Source organism: Notolepis coatsorum (genome assembly GCF_963971535.1).
Source record: "Notolepis coatsorum genome assembly, chromosome: 5".
Taxonomy (NCBI): domain Eukaryota; kingdom Metazoa; phylum Chordata; class Actinopteri; order Aulopiformes; family Paralepididae; genus Notolepis; species Notolepis coatsorum.
The window spans coordinates 125680334-125696852 of record NC_140169.1 but is presented as its reverse complement, the minus strand read 5'-3'; the positions used below and the strand labels follow the sequence as shown (position 1 = coordinate 125696852).

At 44.7% G+C, this 16519-nt stretch overlaps 1 protein-coding gene across 1 annotated transcript in view; it reads right to left on the bottom strand.

Annotated features, from left to right (window-relative positions):
* The window catches only part of rev3l (REV3 like, DNA directed polymerase zeta catalytic subunit), a 126835-nt gene that overhangs the window by 46705 nt on the left and 63611 nt on the right, over positions 1-16519 (bottom strand). Inside the window, exons 6-11 of the mRNA XM_084314925.1 lie at positions 13109-13203; positions 11673-11777; positions 9808-9892; positions 1944-2086; positions 1274-1402; positions 573-810 (exon numbers count right to left, since the gene is read on the bottom strand). Of these exons, the coding sequence (XP_084171051.1) occupies positions 573-810; positions 1274-1402; positions 1944-2086; positions 9808-9892; positions 11673-11777; positions 13109-13203 (795 nt within the window). The remainder of the gene's footprint in view (positions 1-572; positions 811-1273; positions 1403-1943; positions 2087-9807; positions 9893-11672; positions 11778-13108; positions 13204-16519) is intronic.

The window sequence follows — 16519 nt, the reverse complement described above, 5'->3', positions numbered from 1 at the left end:
TAGTCAGCAGCGACAAGAGGCACTAATTAAACACAGAGCACTGCTTAAAAGGACCATACCCCCCCCTGTATACTGGTGTATACGGTGTGTGTTTTAGCCAATATCGGCTTATCTTACTAAACACCATTCACACGGCCATTGATGTTGAAAAGGAGTGGGAAATACTTCTTGAAGGTTGTTTGAAAGTTGCTAGGCGTAGGTAATTCATCCTTCTGAAAACCACAGAGTTGTTTAACTTTTGCTACACTCTACTACAAGCCCTGCATCTCAAACATCTGCATTCCGTTGGGTGCGCTTGTTATCAACTCTCGGGTGCTCCCGGTTGCCGCACAACATTTGAATAGCTTGTAGTCCAGTAACGATAGCAAAAATAAACGGTAGTGATTTTCACAAGGGTAAATTACCTATGCCTGATGACTGTCAGATTTCATGGAGCATATTTTCAACCCTTTTCAACATCAATAGCAGTGTGAAAAGTAGGCTGAGATCTACCAAAACATGTAATCTAACAAACACTGACGGTGATTCATTAATTAATTGTTATTAATGATAACAAAACAAACACTACGCACCTTTGCCTGGACGACTGCTCCGGGAGGTTGCTGTCCCACCTCTGTGACATCATCATGCTAAGCTCCGCCTCCTCCTTGTCCAGCTCTGGGCTCGCCTCCTCCTCATCGCTGTTGTAGTGGCCGCCCCCCGTCCCAGGGAGCCGCTGTGGCTGGGAGTTCCGTCTCAGGGGGGTCACCCGGAACCCATCATCCTCCAGGCCTGCCAGTAAGTTCACCATGGCATGCTCCTGGCTGCTGTCTGCTAAGACAAACACAGGAGCATAAAGAAATGAAAATGTTCTTCTTAAATAGGTTTATTTATTTATATTTTAACAGGCAGTGTTTTATCTGTGAAGCAGTAAAAAAAATAAAAATAAAAAAAAGTTATTAATTTGTTTAGATACAGATATTTTGTGATACTAGTACTAGGAAGCAAAGCATATTTACATGTGGCCCTCGCTGGCATTTGAACTATGCCATTGGTTAATGCATAAAACTGGCAGATATACCAATCCTCGATGGTCTTGTTGTTGCTATTACACAGTTTGTTTGTTTGTTTGTTTGTTTGCAGTATTCAATTGGTGATTTCAACAGTCAAGAGATGGAATTACAGGATGTGACATTACTGCAATTACAGTAGCCGAGTGACTGCTAGAGTGCTGCTATCCAAAGTTCTCTCTCCATCGCTGCACTGAAACCCACTGTAAAGACAACTATTGCACCTAGTATGGGGGAGTGTCTGGATCTCTGGGAGGGTGGGAGGAAAGTCTGACTGCTTTCCAGCACACTCAGGATGGCCTCCTCGTCAACAATGGCCTCCTCTGGGCTTTTACCGACCCTCTTCAAAGAGTCTGAGGGCAGAGAGAAATAGAGGGAGAGAGGTAAAGAGAGAGAACAATGTTAGCATTACAGACACAAACACACACGGGATGAGTGGCATGGTTCAGCCACTCCGTCTGGCTCCTTGCGTCAGTCTGTGTGTAAACGCCGTCACTGGCATTTCCCCATGTCCTACGGGAGACTTGGCAGACTCATGCGGCAGATTAGCCTAATATAAATAACACACTTTCACTTTCAAACTCTGGCTCAGCGAGAGCGATAAGCAGAAATAAAACAAATGTAAATTTCACATCCCACCACTTCTGGCAACCAGAGTCCCAACTAGCATGAAAAGATGTGGAGTGGAGGCAGGAGAAATGCATACAAGTGATAAAGAGTGCAAGTAAACTAAATTAATACTAAACAATACAAAAAAACAGACTTGTCCTTTTACTATTATGTACCATAATACTATGCTACTATTGTTCTAAAAGCGTCAGCGAAATGATTAAATTGTAACTAAACTGGACTAACAACTAAAGGTGAAATAACGCGGTGTGGGGCGCTCTTTACCTGTCTGAGAGTCTTTATGCACCTCCACCATGTTGGCAGGCGTGCACCGCGTGTCCTCTGGCGAGAGGGTGTCTGGATGGAGCGACAGTTCACCGGGGAAAGCCTCCTGTTCCTCGGCGTCGGCAGCAGACCCTGGCTGAGTCCTGTTTAGAGACACACCGCAGGTTAGGAGCGCACAGCATGGTTCAGGATGAGGCAGAGGTGTGCAATTACCGAGGTTATCACCCATGCGCCAGACTGGCCCTCTGGGGACAGAGAGCTCAGGCCGTCGCCATTTATTAGCATCCCTTGCCGTCTTAATCAGGGGGAAATGTCCTGTGTTTCTGTGAGGACAAGGGCATTTTGTCTAGTGTAGTGTGTGTTTAGTAAGCGCGCGTGCGTGGGAGCAAGCTGTAACATGTGTGTGTAAGTGCGTGATTGTGTGTGTGTGTGTGTGTGTGTGTGTGGAGGGGGCATGAATGGAGAGCTGGCAGCCAGCCAACTGGCCTTGGGTTCTCTCCAGATGCTTCTAAGCTACAGGAGTTGTCCTGATCAGCCTCTCGTATCCACGGCTGCAATTGCCTAGCAACTCGCCACTTAGCAACACTGAAATATTGAAATCTACACAGACTGTCTGCATCACGCAGGTGGAACACGAAAAAAAGAAAAATGTCAGGAGCAGCCCACTGGACCCAGTATAGATTGATAACCACAACACAAGACACTGTTGACAAGTTACCGCTATCTGCCATCATTGACTGAAAACTCACCTGGACTAAGGGTGCGGTTACACCTTTCGTTTCATTTTCGTATCATTGTCATATGCGTTTCGCCGCGACGTCGTGCGCCTCGAGTCACACTTTCGTTTTTTTTTCGTTTTTGTCACCCGAGCACACTGATGTAGTACACTGCCAAAGCAGTAGGTGGCAAACATGAAGGCAATTTCAACCAATCAGAACTTGAATGTGCCTGCAAAGCAAATGTCAACAAGGCGGCCACCATCTTTTGCCTAGTTACCCAATGCAGCAATTCTTTTTCAGCAAAGCCTAATAAAAGTGCAATAAACAAAACGGATACATTCACTGTGTGTTCTGCCTGTCATTTGTTGATGAAACAAAACTAACATCAACACAAGTGACCACCAAGAGCGGATAGTTTAGTCTAAAAAAAGATCGGTAGCATTGTTAGCTGCATGCTAACGTCAATGGAGTATGCCATTATAACAATATAGCATTGTGGCTAGAAGCTAACGTTAGCTCACGCTACTTAGCCAGCACCAAACTGATGATATCGCGAGCTATCAGTAGTTAGATAACATTAGAGACAACGCTGTGTGTATTAAACAAAGGTGAATAGATGACTGGGCCATTTTGTTTAATGCTTGTTAAGTTGAAAGAGGAGCTCTGAGCTAACAGGGTCTGAATCCTGATAGCTCACGTTAGCCAGCTGCTCATGCAATCGGTAATGCTAGCAGAATGAATGGATGTAAACTTTATTTAACATATTGCATATGGGTACAATACAATACGGCTCAATACAAACAATTGTTAAGGGAATGCAGACTGTTGTAGCTTGGACTGGGGTCCTTATAACAATAACTTGACAACACATGGTAGCTGAAGCTATTTGGGACACGGAGCTATGTCCCAAACACACACACTGTTGTCACCGGAAGGGCACGCAGATGGTATCTACTGCGCATGGGCGTTTTCGCAACAACGGCTCCGTGCAGACTACACGGTGTTGTCGGCGCGTATTTTAGCGTTTCTCCAAAACGCAAATACAATTTAGCGTTTCAGCCGTATCCACAAAAAAACGCATTTCTGTGTAATAGGGACATGAAACGTATTCAAAAACGTATAAAAAAACGCCACAAATACACTAGTCTAAGGGTGCGGTTACACCTTTCGTTTAATTTTCGTATCATTGTCATATGCGTTTCGCCGCGACGTCGTGCACCTCGAGTCACACTTTCGTTTTTTTTTTCGTTTTTGTCACCCGAGCACACTGATGTAGTACACTGCCAAAGCAGTAGGTGGCAGTAGGTGGCAAACATGAAGGCAATTTCAACCAATCAGAACTTGAATGTGCCAATACACTTCCTGGAAGCTCCAGCAAAGAAAATGTCAATACGCCAGGCGCGTGCCTATGCCGCGCCACCATCTTGCCTATTTACTCAATGCAGCAATTCTTTTTCAGCAAAGCCTAATAAAAGTGCAATAAACAAAACGGATACATTCACTGTGTGTTCTGCCTGTCATTTGTTGATGAAACAAAACTAACATCAACACAAGTGACCACCAAGAGCGGATAGTTTAGTCTAAAAAACGATCGGTAGCATTGTTAGCTGCATGCTAACGTCAATGGAATTTGCCATTATAACAGTATAGCATTGTGGCTAGAAGCTAACGTTAGCTCACGCTACTTAGCCAGCACCAAACTGATGATATCGGGAGCTATCAGTGGTTAGATAACATTAGAGACAACGCTGTGTGTATTAAACAAAGGTGAATAGATGACTGGGCCATTTTGTTTAATGCTTGTTAAGTTGAAAGAGGAGCTTTGAGCTAACAGGGTTTGATAGCTAACACTAGCTCATGTTATCCAGTGGCAGTGCCAATCGGTAATGCTAGCAGAATGAATGGATGTAAACTTTCTTTAACATATTGCATATGGGTACAATACAATACGGCTCAATACAAACAATTGTTAAGGGAATGCAGACTGTTGTAGCTTGGACTGGGGTCCTTATAACAATAACTTGACAACACATAGTAGCTGCAGCTATTTGGTTTGGGACAGCTCTCTGTCACCGGAAGGGCACGCAGATGGTATCTACTGCGCATGGGAGTTTTCGCAACAACGGCTCATGCAGACTACACGCTGTTGTCTGCGCGTTTTTTAGCGTTTCTCCAAAACGCAAACACAATTTTGCGTTTCAGCCGTATCCACAAAAAAACGCATTTCTGTGTAATAGGGACATGAAACGTATTCAAAAACGTATAAAAAAAATGCCACAAATACACTAGTCTAACCATGGCCTAACCATGGCCTAACAGAAACTACACCTACTGAGGAAGCTACACAATGTCAGCAGCTCAACATTACACCTTTTTCTTTTTTATCAAAAACCTTAATTGAAAACAGTCAGATTTCTCTCCAGGGTTAGTGCTCTAACACAGGGGTGTCAAACTAAATTACCAAGGGGGCCAAAATGAAAAATACAGATGATTTTGCATCCGGACACAATAATGTCAGCAGCTCAACATTACACCTTTTTCTTTTTTATCAAAAACCTTAATTGAAAACAGTCAGATTTCTCTCCAGGGTTAGTGCTCTAACACAGGGGTGTGATTTTGCGTCCGGACACAATAATACCTAAAAAAGGTACATTTTCCTGAGGTCCCTAGCTTAATTGGTCATTTTGTTTATCTATTCAATTTGCGCATAGTAGCTCAATATGTTGTTGTAAATGTTGTGCGGGCTGTTAAAAAAGTGGGTAAGAAGGAGGCATCATTTATGAATGAATGAATGAATAAATGATCATTGAATTTATATAGCGCTTTCTAGACACGCTTTACAATGTAAGATGGAAATGGCCTCCTTCACCACCAATGTGTAGCACCCAACCTGGGGCTGTGCAGGCTGAATGGCTGCCAAACACAGACACGAGGCACACATCACACTACATAATGGCTGAAAGGCTCATGGGACAGGGATTTATATCAGCCAATTAAGGGGATTTATTATTTATAGATTATTGGCTTATTATAGATGTATTCTTTACAGATTTCAATTAATTATTCACCCACAAGAGTTTGTAAGATTAGCAGTTATAGGGTAAACTGGTCCTGGACATGGAGATGTCGAGTTACACGCCGTTAACATAAATATTTAAAGTTGTGATATTTCATACACAGGCGGAGGAGGTAGGCTTTCTGCACCATGCCCTCGCTCTAAGGTGCCACACCTCACCTAAACCATCTGCCCCAGAGAATCGCATGCTGTGTGAATTTTGTACGTCTGAAAAGGCAATTCCCGGCAATGCATGCACCCGATTCTCCGCACATTATCTCGAGTCCATGTCCAAAAAGGGTTTAAGTGGAACACAACCAGCAACACAGAGAAAAACTAAATCTCACCGCAGGATCTCTTTCTACCATAGCTTTCACTTGTCTTGCTCAAAACCAATAATTTCCCATGGATTTTATTTCAGAGTAGGAATGAAGAATTAGCAATAATTCACTTGATAAAGTAAAATTGGATGCAACCATTTTTATAATTGTACCGTTCTCTTAGAACAATTAGGGGCCGGTTTGTTGGAGCCAGATTCGGTCCTTATTATTTATGCAAAATATATTAAGCAATATCGTTTGAAAAAATTATTGGAAATTTATTTAACTTGATAACATCTTTTGTTTGGTGCGATTTGGATGCATGGAGGTGTGTCTGGAGGACCAGCCCATATTTCACAGGAGACTATAGCGCCTGAGCTGGGGAACACAATTTAACCATAGGGTTGGTGCCCTAGTGAGAGGAACACTGGTATGCAAGGCATGCAGCCCACACAGGGTTTGAATGCAGCAAGCGCTAATTCAAAATTGGAAATAAGTACACCGAGCAACGTGAACGAGCCGGCACACTTCCATGTTGTACGGTAAGAACAAATCCACGCTAAAATCAAGCTTCAAGTTACAATAAATACCCTTTTGATAACACAAACCAACTCAACTCCCCTGATTTCATAAGGAAAAGCACTTGAGCATGTCAACCAAGGCTGTACCAAATAAGGACTTTACAAACACCATGGCTTGAGTCGCTTGATTTCTATCACGGGCCAGTTGAATTCCGCCTGGGAGAGAGGCAGAGGGCCAAAATGAAATCGATAAAGAGAGTTCAAACGAGAGAAAGAGAGAAAACGCCAGACGGGCCGTGTTTGACCCGCAGGCTTCGAGTTTGACACATGTGCCCTACCAAGTTGTCAACAAAAACAAGATTACAAGAATCATTAAAGTCTCAAACTAAATCTGTGGAATCAAATGCAGGGACATTACACTACTTTTCAAATCACTGCAAACATAAGGCTGTCCAAATCATCATGGACACACTGTACATCCACTCAAGAGCCAATATGAATTACTCTCATAAGCACGCAGATTTACCACTCGACAGGATGGCGAGAACAAACAAAACATTCCAATATCTAAAGTAATGATTAACAATGGACTCTAACCATCTCTAATGTGTATGTGCCTTGTCAATGTGATGTCTGTCCTGTGTTCATATTGTAATGTGTCCCCATGTGGTGACATCTTGATGTCTCAAGTTTCCAAACATGTTTATGACACTGATGATTGTATTGCGAGGACAACGGACAAATAAATCAAATTCAATAGAGAAGAAATCTACTTTACTGGAGAAAAGCTGCACAAGTCCAAACCCTTTGGGGGGTGGAGGTTGTTGAGCATGTGCCCATTGAAACCAGTGGGTCACAGCTTCCTCCTAATACGAAACAGGCACGTCGCATATATGTATTCCGTAAAACAGCCCCGTACGGTTTCATTTGAGCTGAAATTCCTTTATGTTATCATCAAGACAAATGCAACAATATATCCCACATTTAATAGACCACATTTTTGCATAGCGGCATATTTTGTAAATCACATCCATTTGGCTTAAAGGGTTTTTGGATGTGGCCAAGTGAGGTTCTGCTGCATCCTCATCATTCAGAGACTTCTGTTCCGTGTTGGGCGTACGAGAGAGGATGAGAGAGAGAGGGCTCTGGAGAGCAGCGTGTGCACAACTGTCTGCTTGTCTCTTAATTAGTCTGGTCACTAACGACTTCAGAGACAACTGGGGGGGGGGGGGGGGGGGGGGGGGTCAGAAAACTCCTGCAGCGATTAACACATTTTGACTACAGACCACACCCACTCCCGCCACTGGCTCGCCTTTGCCACTGGAGCCTGACTGACGGAGCAATCAGAGCAACAGAGAGAGGGAGAGAAAAAAAAGAAGATTCTGTGTTAACCCTTTCACTACCACACTACCAAAGGGTTAACCCTTTCACTGCGACAATACAGAAGGTTAACCCTTTCACTGCCACACGACAAAGGGTTAACCCTTTCACAACCACACTACAGAAGGTTAACCCTTTCACTACCACACTGTGGTTGTGAAAGGTTAACCTTCTGTAGTGTGGTAGTGAAAGGGTTATGGAGTAAGTGGGGGGATTAATAGGAGTGGGAAAGCTGTGAGGTATGCAAAACGACGTCAAAGTATGCAGCACCAAGCGAGACATGAGAAATGTAGTGTGGATACTAGTTTGAATCAGAGAGAAAGACAGATCATCGGCCAGCTCGGTGAGTAAGTAAGCCAGTAAGCCGCTCAGCCGGTACGATGCCGCTCTGGCTGTGATGGAGTCGTCTCACTCTCTTCCTCCTCTGTTGTCTTCCTCTGTGGTATGGGGTTTACATGTGGTAAGGGGGTTTAGTGAATGGAAGCCATCTGGTTTGCTGATGTAACAGCACGCAGGGGCGAGTCCAGCCAACTGTACTTAAAAACTTTATTTAAAACAGGAAACGCTCCCTGCTCTGCTGCACTGAGGGCAGGGAGAGTAAAGAGATGGAGAAGACAATACTGTAACCATACTGTTCCTCCCCAGGGGCAGATAAGAGTCAAATATACTACTCAAGTACAAGTATTGTTGCATCCGTTACATTTGACTGCAGAAGGTGTATGAGTACTTATAAATAAACACGTACAAAAAGAAAAAGAAATAGTAGAAATCAGTGTTTTTAAAAGTGCAAAAAAAAGCTTACTTCTACTCAATTACAGGAACAGAGTAAATGTAATCAGTTACTTTCCATCTCTCCTCCCTGCACTGCCTCCCTTCCCTTAGTTCCTCCCTCCACACTTCATTCCTTCACCCCTTTCCTGTCTCATGACAGCCCCCACCCCTCCCTCCCTCCCTCTCCGCTTACCTCACTTTCTCCATCCATATTCTCCTCCATATACGCCTCCGCCTCTCCCTCCACCACCACCCCAACCCCCACCCCCGCAGTCTCCTCTGGCACAGCGCGGAGAACAACCGGGACAAGCTGTACTGTACACCTCATATACAGACATAACCAAGTAGGCATGGGCGAACTGAGGACACGGATCCATATAGTTAAACAAAGACGCAAAGATAAACCAGATGGAACCCCTCTCTCTCTCTCTCTCTCCGACTTATGTGGTCTCCGGCTGCAGACGCCTCGTCTCGCTAATGCGATTGGAAGCGTCTTCCGTTTACTTTTAAAAAGAGACAATTATTCCCCTCTTTCCGTGTTGCAAGCCATGGTCAAAAATAGAAACTGGCAATTGTCTCGACAAGGACTTTTTCAAACTCAACAGACTGTGAACACAGGTGGACAGGACATGTGTGTGTGCGGTAGACCTGTCCCCGACTAAGACCCTGAACACCGGTGGACATGTGTGTGCGGTAGGCCTGTCCCCGACTAAGGATTTGTTGGGGGGTGCTTAAAGTCCGAAAGCATGCTTTTTGGTCCACTGATGGATACTGTACATCTTGATATTTGTCTAGTAGTGTGTTCATTAGACGGGTGAAATCCTCTTTCAGTGCCTCTGTGCCCGTTTTCTTAGGCAGTTAGCCTCGCTGGTATGCGCGCCATTAGTGTTAGCCACGCTTCTAGGCCTCTGCTTTTGGAAAAAATTATATAAAAAAAATATATATATATACTTTTTTCTTTTTTTGCATTCGACTAAGAGGTTTGCAGTCGACTACGGCTCCTTTCGATCGATTAGTCTATTAGACTATTCGACTAATAGAGGTCAGCCCTAGCGTGCGGCGAGTGAATCCAGAGGTCGGGAGGATGCCGCTACTTACACATCGAACTCGTTCTCCTTCAGGATCTCCTTGAAGCGCTTCATGAAGACTCTCTCGCTCTCCGTCGAGAGGACGAACCCGCGATCTGGAATGGCATTGAAACGCAGAGCAAAATTATGTTAGTACACTTTTATGTGGGTCTCCAGACGGGCAAAGAGGAGATACGTTATGAATGACTCAGGCCTGTCAGACGGGCCCCCTGTGTTATTTATTAATCCTAGCATCATTCCAGCGTGCGACAGCTCATACTGGAGTGGGGATAACTCTGCACTTAAATCGGTTTGGCAAGATAAAGGTTTTATTTGCCGTTAGGAGGCGCAACTGCGTCGTTAATCACAGAAGTGCTTCTTCAAGATGTCGCCAAATTCAGCTTAAAGGGTAAGTTCAGAATTTCGGACCCCTGGCCCCATTTCGTACTGACCGCTGATGTAGTCTGTAATTGGTAGAGTCCTTTCTCTGCACGACCCACGCTTCATACGTCCACTGCTCCGGCTAGTTAGCCACAAAATGTATGTAAAGTAATGGAGCCACTTTTCGGTCAGTACGAAAAGCCAGGAAACCTACCCCAGTGTCCCCAGAGCAGAGCAGAGTTTCCCCTGTAGCCCCATAAGAGATTCATTTGATAGTTATAAAGGTTGCATTTGCTAATGGGCTGGATAGCCTGATAATCCATCAAGTTGGTTAATGTTAACAGGATTCAGAAAGCTAGCAATGACGTTACTAACAGGGAACAACCGTTAATGATTTACTGGGAGATCATAAGAGCAGGCTGTGTAATGAAAGTAAGCTCCTACAGTAAGCATAACGTTTACTTGGGTTGCTCTTTTAGACACCTGAAAACTAAGTACCAGTATTACAAACGTAAAGTCCTGGTAGCAGAGTTCTTGAGTGAAATAGTGTGGAGCGCTCATCCACACTCCGATTGCCATTTCGAAAGGCATCATTTCATACGGTAATTTTGTCATTAGGCCTAATTCATTGCATACAATAGTCTTTAGTCAGCCTTTTCTAAATTTTAAAACTTTCAATCTTTCTTCTCTTTATTGAATATCAGAATATGATCATATATACGTTGTCTATCAGAGTTTTGACAATGTAAAAAAAAGATAAAATTTATATGCATACATCAGGACGATTGTCCTTGTCCATTTTTTTTTTACGGGTTTTAGAAATGCATACATCAGGACGATTGTCCTTGTCCATTGTTTTTTTTAAATTTTTATATATATACACTTTTTCTCCCATTTTCTATTTTTCTCCCATCCCAATTTCGTATCGTCCAATTCAACCCTCCCCTGTCTCGAATGCTGTTTCATGCCTCCCACAAGCCGGCTGCAATGTGGACGAAGCCATACATAGCACGAGTCCCCTCAGATACTCGAGGGAGCAGCCGTCGAATCTTTTCACCTGCGCGGCGCGATCTTTCAGCGTCAGGGGTCTGCGTTTGGAGGGGCGCCGCCCCCATCGCTTCTTGATTCTACTGCGCAGGCGCACCAACCGACCTGTAGGAGTCGCTGTCCACAACGTCCGATCCCCACCCCTCAGTTTTCCCTCCCCCTAATACTGCCAATTGTATTAGTACGGACGACCAGCCAAACTGAAAACAATGTGGAGAGCTGGGCTCGAACCCAGCGTCTCCAGCATTGGTGGTGAGTGCCACCACCATTGTTTTTTTTTTTTTTACGGGTTTTAGAAAAAGGTTAGTTTGGAGTCCTGGTATGACCAGGCCTGAAGGAAATTCTAGGGGAAACACTGGAATGTGCAGAGGAAGGACTCTCCCCTTCGACAACATCAACAAGTTGGAAATGGGGACACAGGTCCAGAATGGTGGACTTTAACACCTCCTCCTCACCGCCGCCGCTCACCTTGTGACTCCGGGGCCTCCACCTGAGACGCCTGGTTCTTCTCCCTCCTCCTCTGCTTCTCGTCCTCCCAGATGGCCTGCAGACCGGGGTTCCTGCCTATCTGATCTGGAGAAGACCAAGAGAGAGGACTTAATAATACCATCACGCCGCCATCTGCAGTTATCAGATATTATATTACTTCTGTCTGGGGTTCTTCATTACAAAAGATGGGACTTTGATGTTTTTCCCCCGTTAAAAGCGGCCCGACTGCTCGGAAGAACCCGGCCAAAGAGCTCGAATGACTCAAGATCATTCCGCGGCGGTTCCATCTCCACCGGTAGGTTTTTAAAACACTCCAGTGAAGCAGATGGAAAACTTTACACTGGGAACACATGTGCTGCTCAGCCCTGGAGTGGCCTCCTCCTTCTCCTCGCGCAGATAATTGGTGTGGCCGACAGTTCTGCAGCGCAGCCTAATGGAGAACACACCCGGGCGTAGAGCAGCTTTCTGCTGTGTCATCGTTGTGTTGCTCTGATATTAATTACAAAGAGCAGGGGAGTGTGAGTGACGTGATCTAAGGTCTTGGAAGACATTCCACAGACACGTCGTCTAATCAAACAGGAAAAGGTTCCGTGTGGGTTTGGCAGAGTGCGCCGTCTGCTTTATGTCCTCCTGTTCAAACTTCCGTCCTCAACTCCCGGTCTCCCCTCCTCGCTCTCCCTCTGCCCCTGACAGGAGGTGTCAGACAGACGGTGGAGCGAGTTGAGCGTTGTTTGTTTTGGGCCGGTAACCGATCTGACGCGAAGGAGGAGGGAGCTGGAGCCTGACAGAGGAGCGCAAGGCAGACGCTGTTTGATCTGGATACGGCTCCCTTTCACTCACCGGCGCCTGAGGTCCATATAGCAGGGGCTGATTCAGCAGCCCACGTTTCCATCTCTTGTTCTACCTCTGTGCCAGGCCGGCCTGGGGGGAGGGGGGTGGATATATAACCTGTGGTGGGCTGATAGTGGTGTGTGGTGGATATATAACCTGTGGTGGGCTGATAGTGGTGTGTGGTGGATATATAACCTGTGGTGGGCTGATAGTGGTGTGTGGTGGATATATAACCTGTGGTGGGCTGATAGTGGTGTGTGGTGGATATATAACCTGTGGTGGGCTGATAGTGGTGTGTGGTGGATATATAACCTGTGGTGGGCTGATAGTAGTGTGTGGTGGATATATAACCTGTGGTGGGCTGATAGTGGTGTGTGGTGGATATATAACCTGTGGTGGGCTGATAGTGGTGTGTGGTGGATATATAACCTGTGGTGGGCTGATAGTAGTGTGTGGTGGATATATAACCTGTGGTGGGCTGATAGTGGTGTGTGGTGGATATATAACCTGTGGTGGGCTGATAGTAGTGTGTGGTGGATATATAACCTGTGGTGTGTGTGTGTGAGGGGGGGGGTCCCGCTTACTCTCTATCTCCAGACGGTTCAGGATGTCTGCAGCCACGGCGTCGGCCTCCAGCTCGCAGGTACTCTGCCTCTCCGCCTCGTCTAGAAGCAGGGAGCTGCGAGGCACACGGGAGAGAGAAGAGCAGCACTGGTGTGTCAGAGAGAGAGAGCAGAACTGGTGCATCAGAGATTCAATCAGAGAAAGAGCAGAGGAGGACAAGGAGGGAGAAATATTCAAGAGACCATGCACAACAAAAAGAAACAAAGAGAAAGTCATCAAAAAGAAAGAAGAAAAAACACAGAAAACATGTTCATCCAGCTCAGTGGGGGGTATCCTGCTCAGTGGGGGGGGGGGGGGGGGGGGGGGTGGTATCCAGCTCAGTGGCGGGTATCCAGCTCAGTGGGGGAGTATCCAGCTGAGTGGGGGGGGGGGGGGGGGGGGGGGATAGATATCCAGCTCAAAGAAAGCCCAGTCAGCAAGGTATGGTTTCCGTGTGATTCAAGATTCAAGAGTTTATTCATCACATACATACCAGGGCATACAGTGAAATGCGGTTGGCCATGCCCGCTACGATTGTGCAATAATACATTATATATTTTATACATATATAGTTTTTGTTTTGCATATATATATATATATATATATATATATATATATTTTTTTTTTTTCTTTTCTTTTCTTTTCTTTTTTATGTTTAAAATAGTACACTCATTTGAGTAGTGGAAAAGGGGTAGGATTAAATAAGTGTATACTTCTTCCTACTCCTTTTCGAACATGCAGATTAGATTGAGTTGTTTTTCTTTTTTGTTATTGTTTGTTGTATTCATTGCATGTTCGAAATAAAGACTTCAAATCAAATCAAATCAAAACAATAGTAATAATAAAAAGATAACTAGAATAGAAATGTTATTAAATCACTTAAAGACACTGGATCCTATGTACACTCCTATACAATGTGCAGTTTTTCTTCTATGTCCCTATGCTATACTTGCTGTTACTAACTATACTATGCAACAATCACAACAAGTTATTTTCTTAACGTGTCCTTTTCCTTCCTTTAAAGTGTCCTTTTCTTGTGTGTTTAAAGTGACCTATGCTATGGTGTGGTTTGTGTGTGTGCGAGTGCATACTGTTGTGTTGTGTGTATGTGTTAAGGCTGTCCCCGAAGCCTGTTTTTGGGATTCGAACTTCGTCAGGGTTTTACGAACGAATGTTCGAACCTTCGTTTTTAATAAAAATTAAAAAAAAATCAAAGTTTAATAAATATCATCAAACTAAATCCTCAATTTGAATAAAGTGATTAATCTGATTAAATGAGTCTCTTTTTTATTAAATCAACTTTCTTTAATGAATATAACGTTTTTTTTATACTATAATATTAGTGTAGCCTAATCTTTGACTGCAACTGTGAAGAAAAACCACATTGGTTCAAACAGAATGAATAGACTCATAAAATAAAATTTAAAATTTAAATTGTAAACATTTAAAATTCAAATTTTGATTTAGAATTCGAATGTTAACATAACAAACGAATGTTCGAACGTTCGGGCTCAGCCTTAGTATGTGTGTGTTCATGTGTGCTTGTGTGTGGAGAGATCAGTGTTCATTGTTCTGATGGAAGAAGCTGAGCCTTAGGGGGCTTTCACACTAGCCATTCGGGGTCGAATCAGAGCGTGATCGCACAAAAATAGGGGTGATGAGAACGCTCCCCCGCGTCCCCGGGGACGCTGATCGCTCCAAACCTGGACCGCTGGAATAGGTGGTCTCGGGTGCGAACCAGCGTCCCCGACGACGGAGCGGGGCGTGGTGTGCAAGCTTACTGTAATGCTTTCATGCTTGCTTGAATTTTGGGCAGATAAAAACATACAGCAACAACTGGACAATACCCACAAAAACGATAAGGTCAATTTGGCGAGTTCAGACCTCAACCAAACAAGCATGTTGAGCCTCATGGCTCAGTGGATGAAAACTTCGAGATGAAGCCACGTTACAAGCCCAAAACTTCCCTGGCTCGCATTTGGCCATTGCTATGTCTATACATTGGTTTCTTGTTCGAATGCATTCATTTCTATAGACCAGTGGTGCCCAACCAGTCGGCCGTGATCGACCGGTAGATTGCAGGCTGATTTTAAAGTAGGCCGCGAGATTATTTTTATATAACATCGAGTATGTTGTCGCGGCTGAGATGAGGCTTGCTTTAGCACAGAGCTTTCATCTCATTTCATTATAGACACAGACCAGCGCGGACCTTCAATGACATGCAATTGTAATTTCATTAGACACAGACCAGCGCGGACCTTCAATGACATGCAATATAATTGACGCGAGCAATGGGCTAACGTTAGCTGCTAACCAAGTTATTCCATAACTAGGCTAAGCTAACTAGCGTTAGCCGCTAACCCTGGAAAACGCTCAAAGCGGACTCCACGACACCAGTTCCATTCGTGAGAAAAGGGGGTGGGTTATATTGACAAGGCTTGACAACAGAGGTTCAAATATAACTTCATATTCATTGGTTATTCGTTTCTTTATATCGGCATCCAGTTTCCATCACCGTGTGACATTCGAGTGTGACATCATCGCCTACGGCAGCTTACACGCTCAAAACGCAAACCGTAAATAAAACCTGGAGCGAACCAAGACTGCAGTGTGTACACAAACCAGAGGGGGGAGAGGGAGGGGGGGGGGGGGGGGAGAGTTCGCACTCAAAGACGGAGCAAGGACGGAGCGGAGCACCCGTTCCTAATGAGAAAGCCCCCTTAGTCTCTGTTCTTGTTGCGTGTATACGGAGGCGATTGCCTGACAGCAGCAGCTTGAACAGGTTGTTGTTGGGGTGGTGAGGGTCCTTCATTATTCTGCAGGCTCTGGATTTGCACCTCCTATTGTATAAGTCCTGCAGGGGTGGTAGTGCAATACCCGTAGTCCATTCTGCTGAGCGCACCACTCTCTGTAGGGCCTTCCTATCCTGGGCCGTGCCGTTTCCAAACCAGGCAGTGATGTTCCCAGTCAGAATGCTCTCTACAGCCCCGGAATAGAAGGAGTGGAGTACATAGATATAGTTCTATAGATATCTATGGTGTTGTATCTTCCCTGATACTACTTCCTTAACACATTCAGAGCCGGCCGGATATGACCAAATTAGGGCTTGTAGGCCAGCGCTTTAATCAATGGGAGGACGGGGATATTTGCGAACGCTTAAACTATATATTAAATTATGGCTATGGGTCTAATACACCCGTCGCTTATCAATGACTTGCTTGCAGTCAACATATACGAAGCGGATTGTTTTTTCATCGGTACATCGGTACATCAACCGTTTTATACCGTTTTGAATACGAGTATAGTTTGAGATTTCTAGTAATTCCAGAGAAAGACGCGATAATAGCCCTTTAGTGGAATACACAAAACATGTCGTAATTTTTCGGCTGATT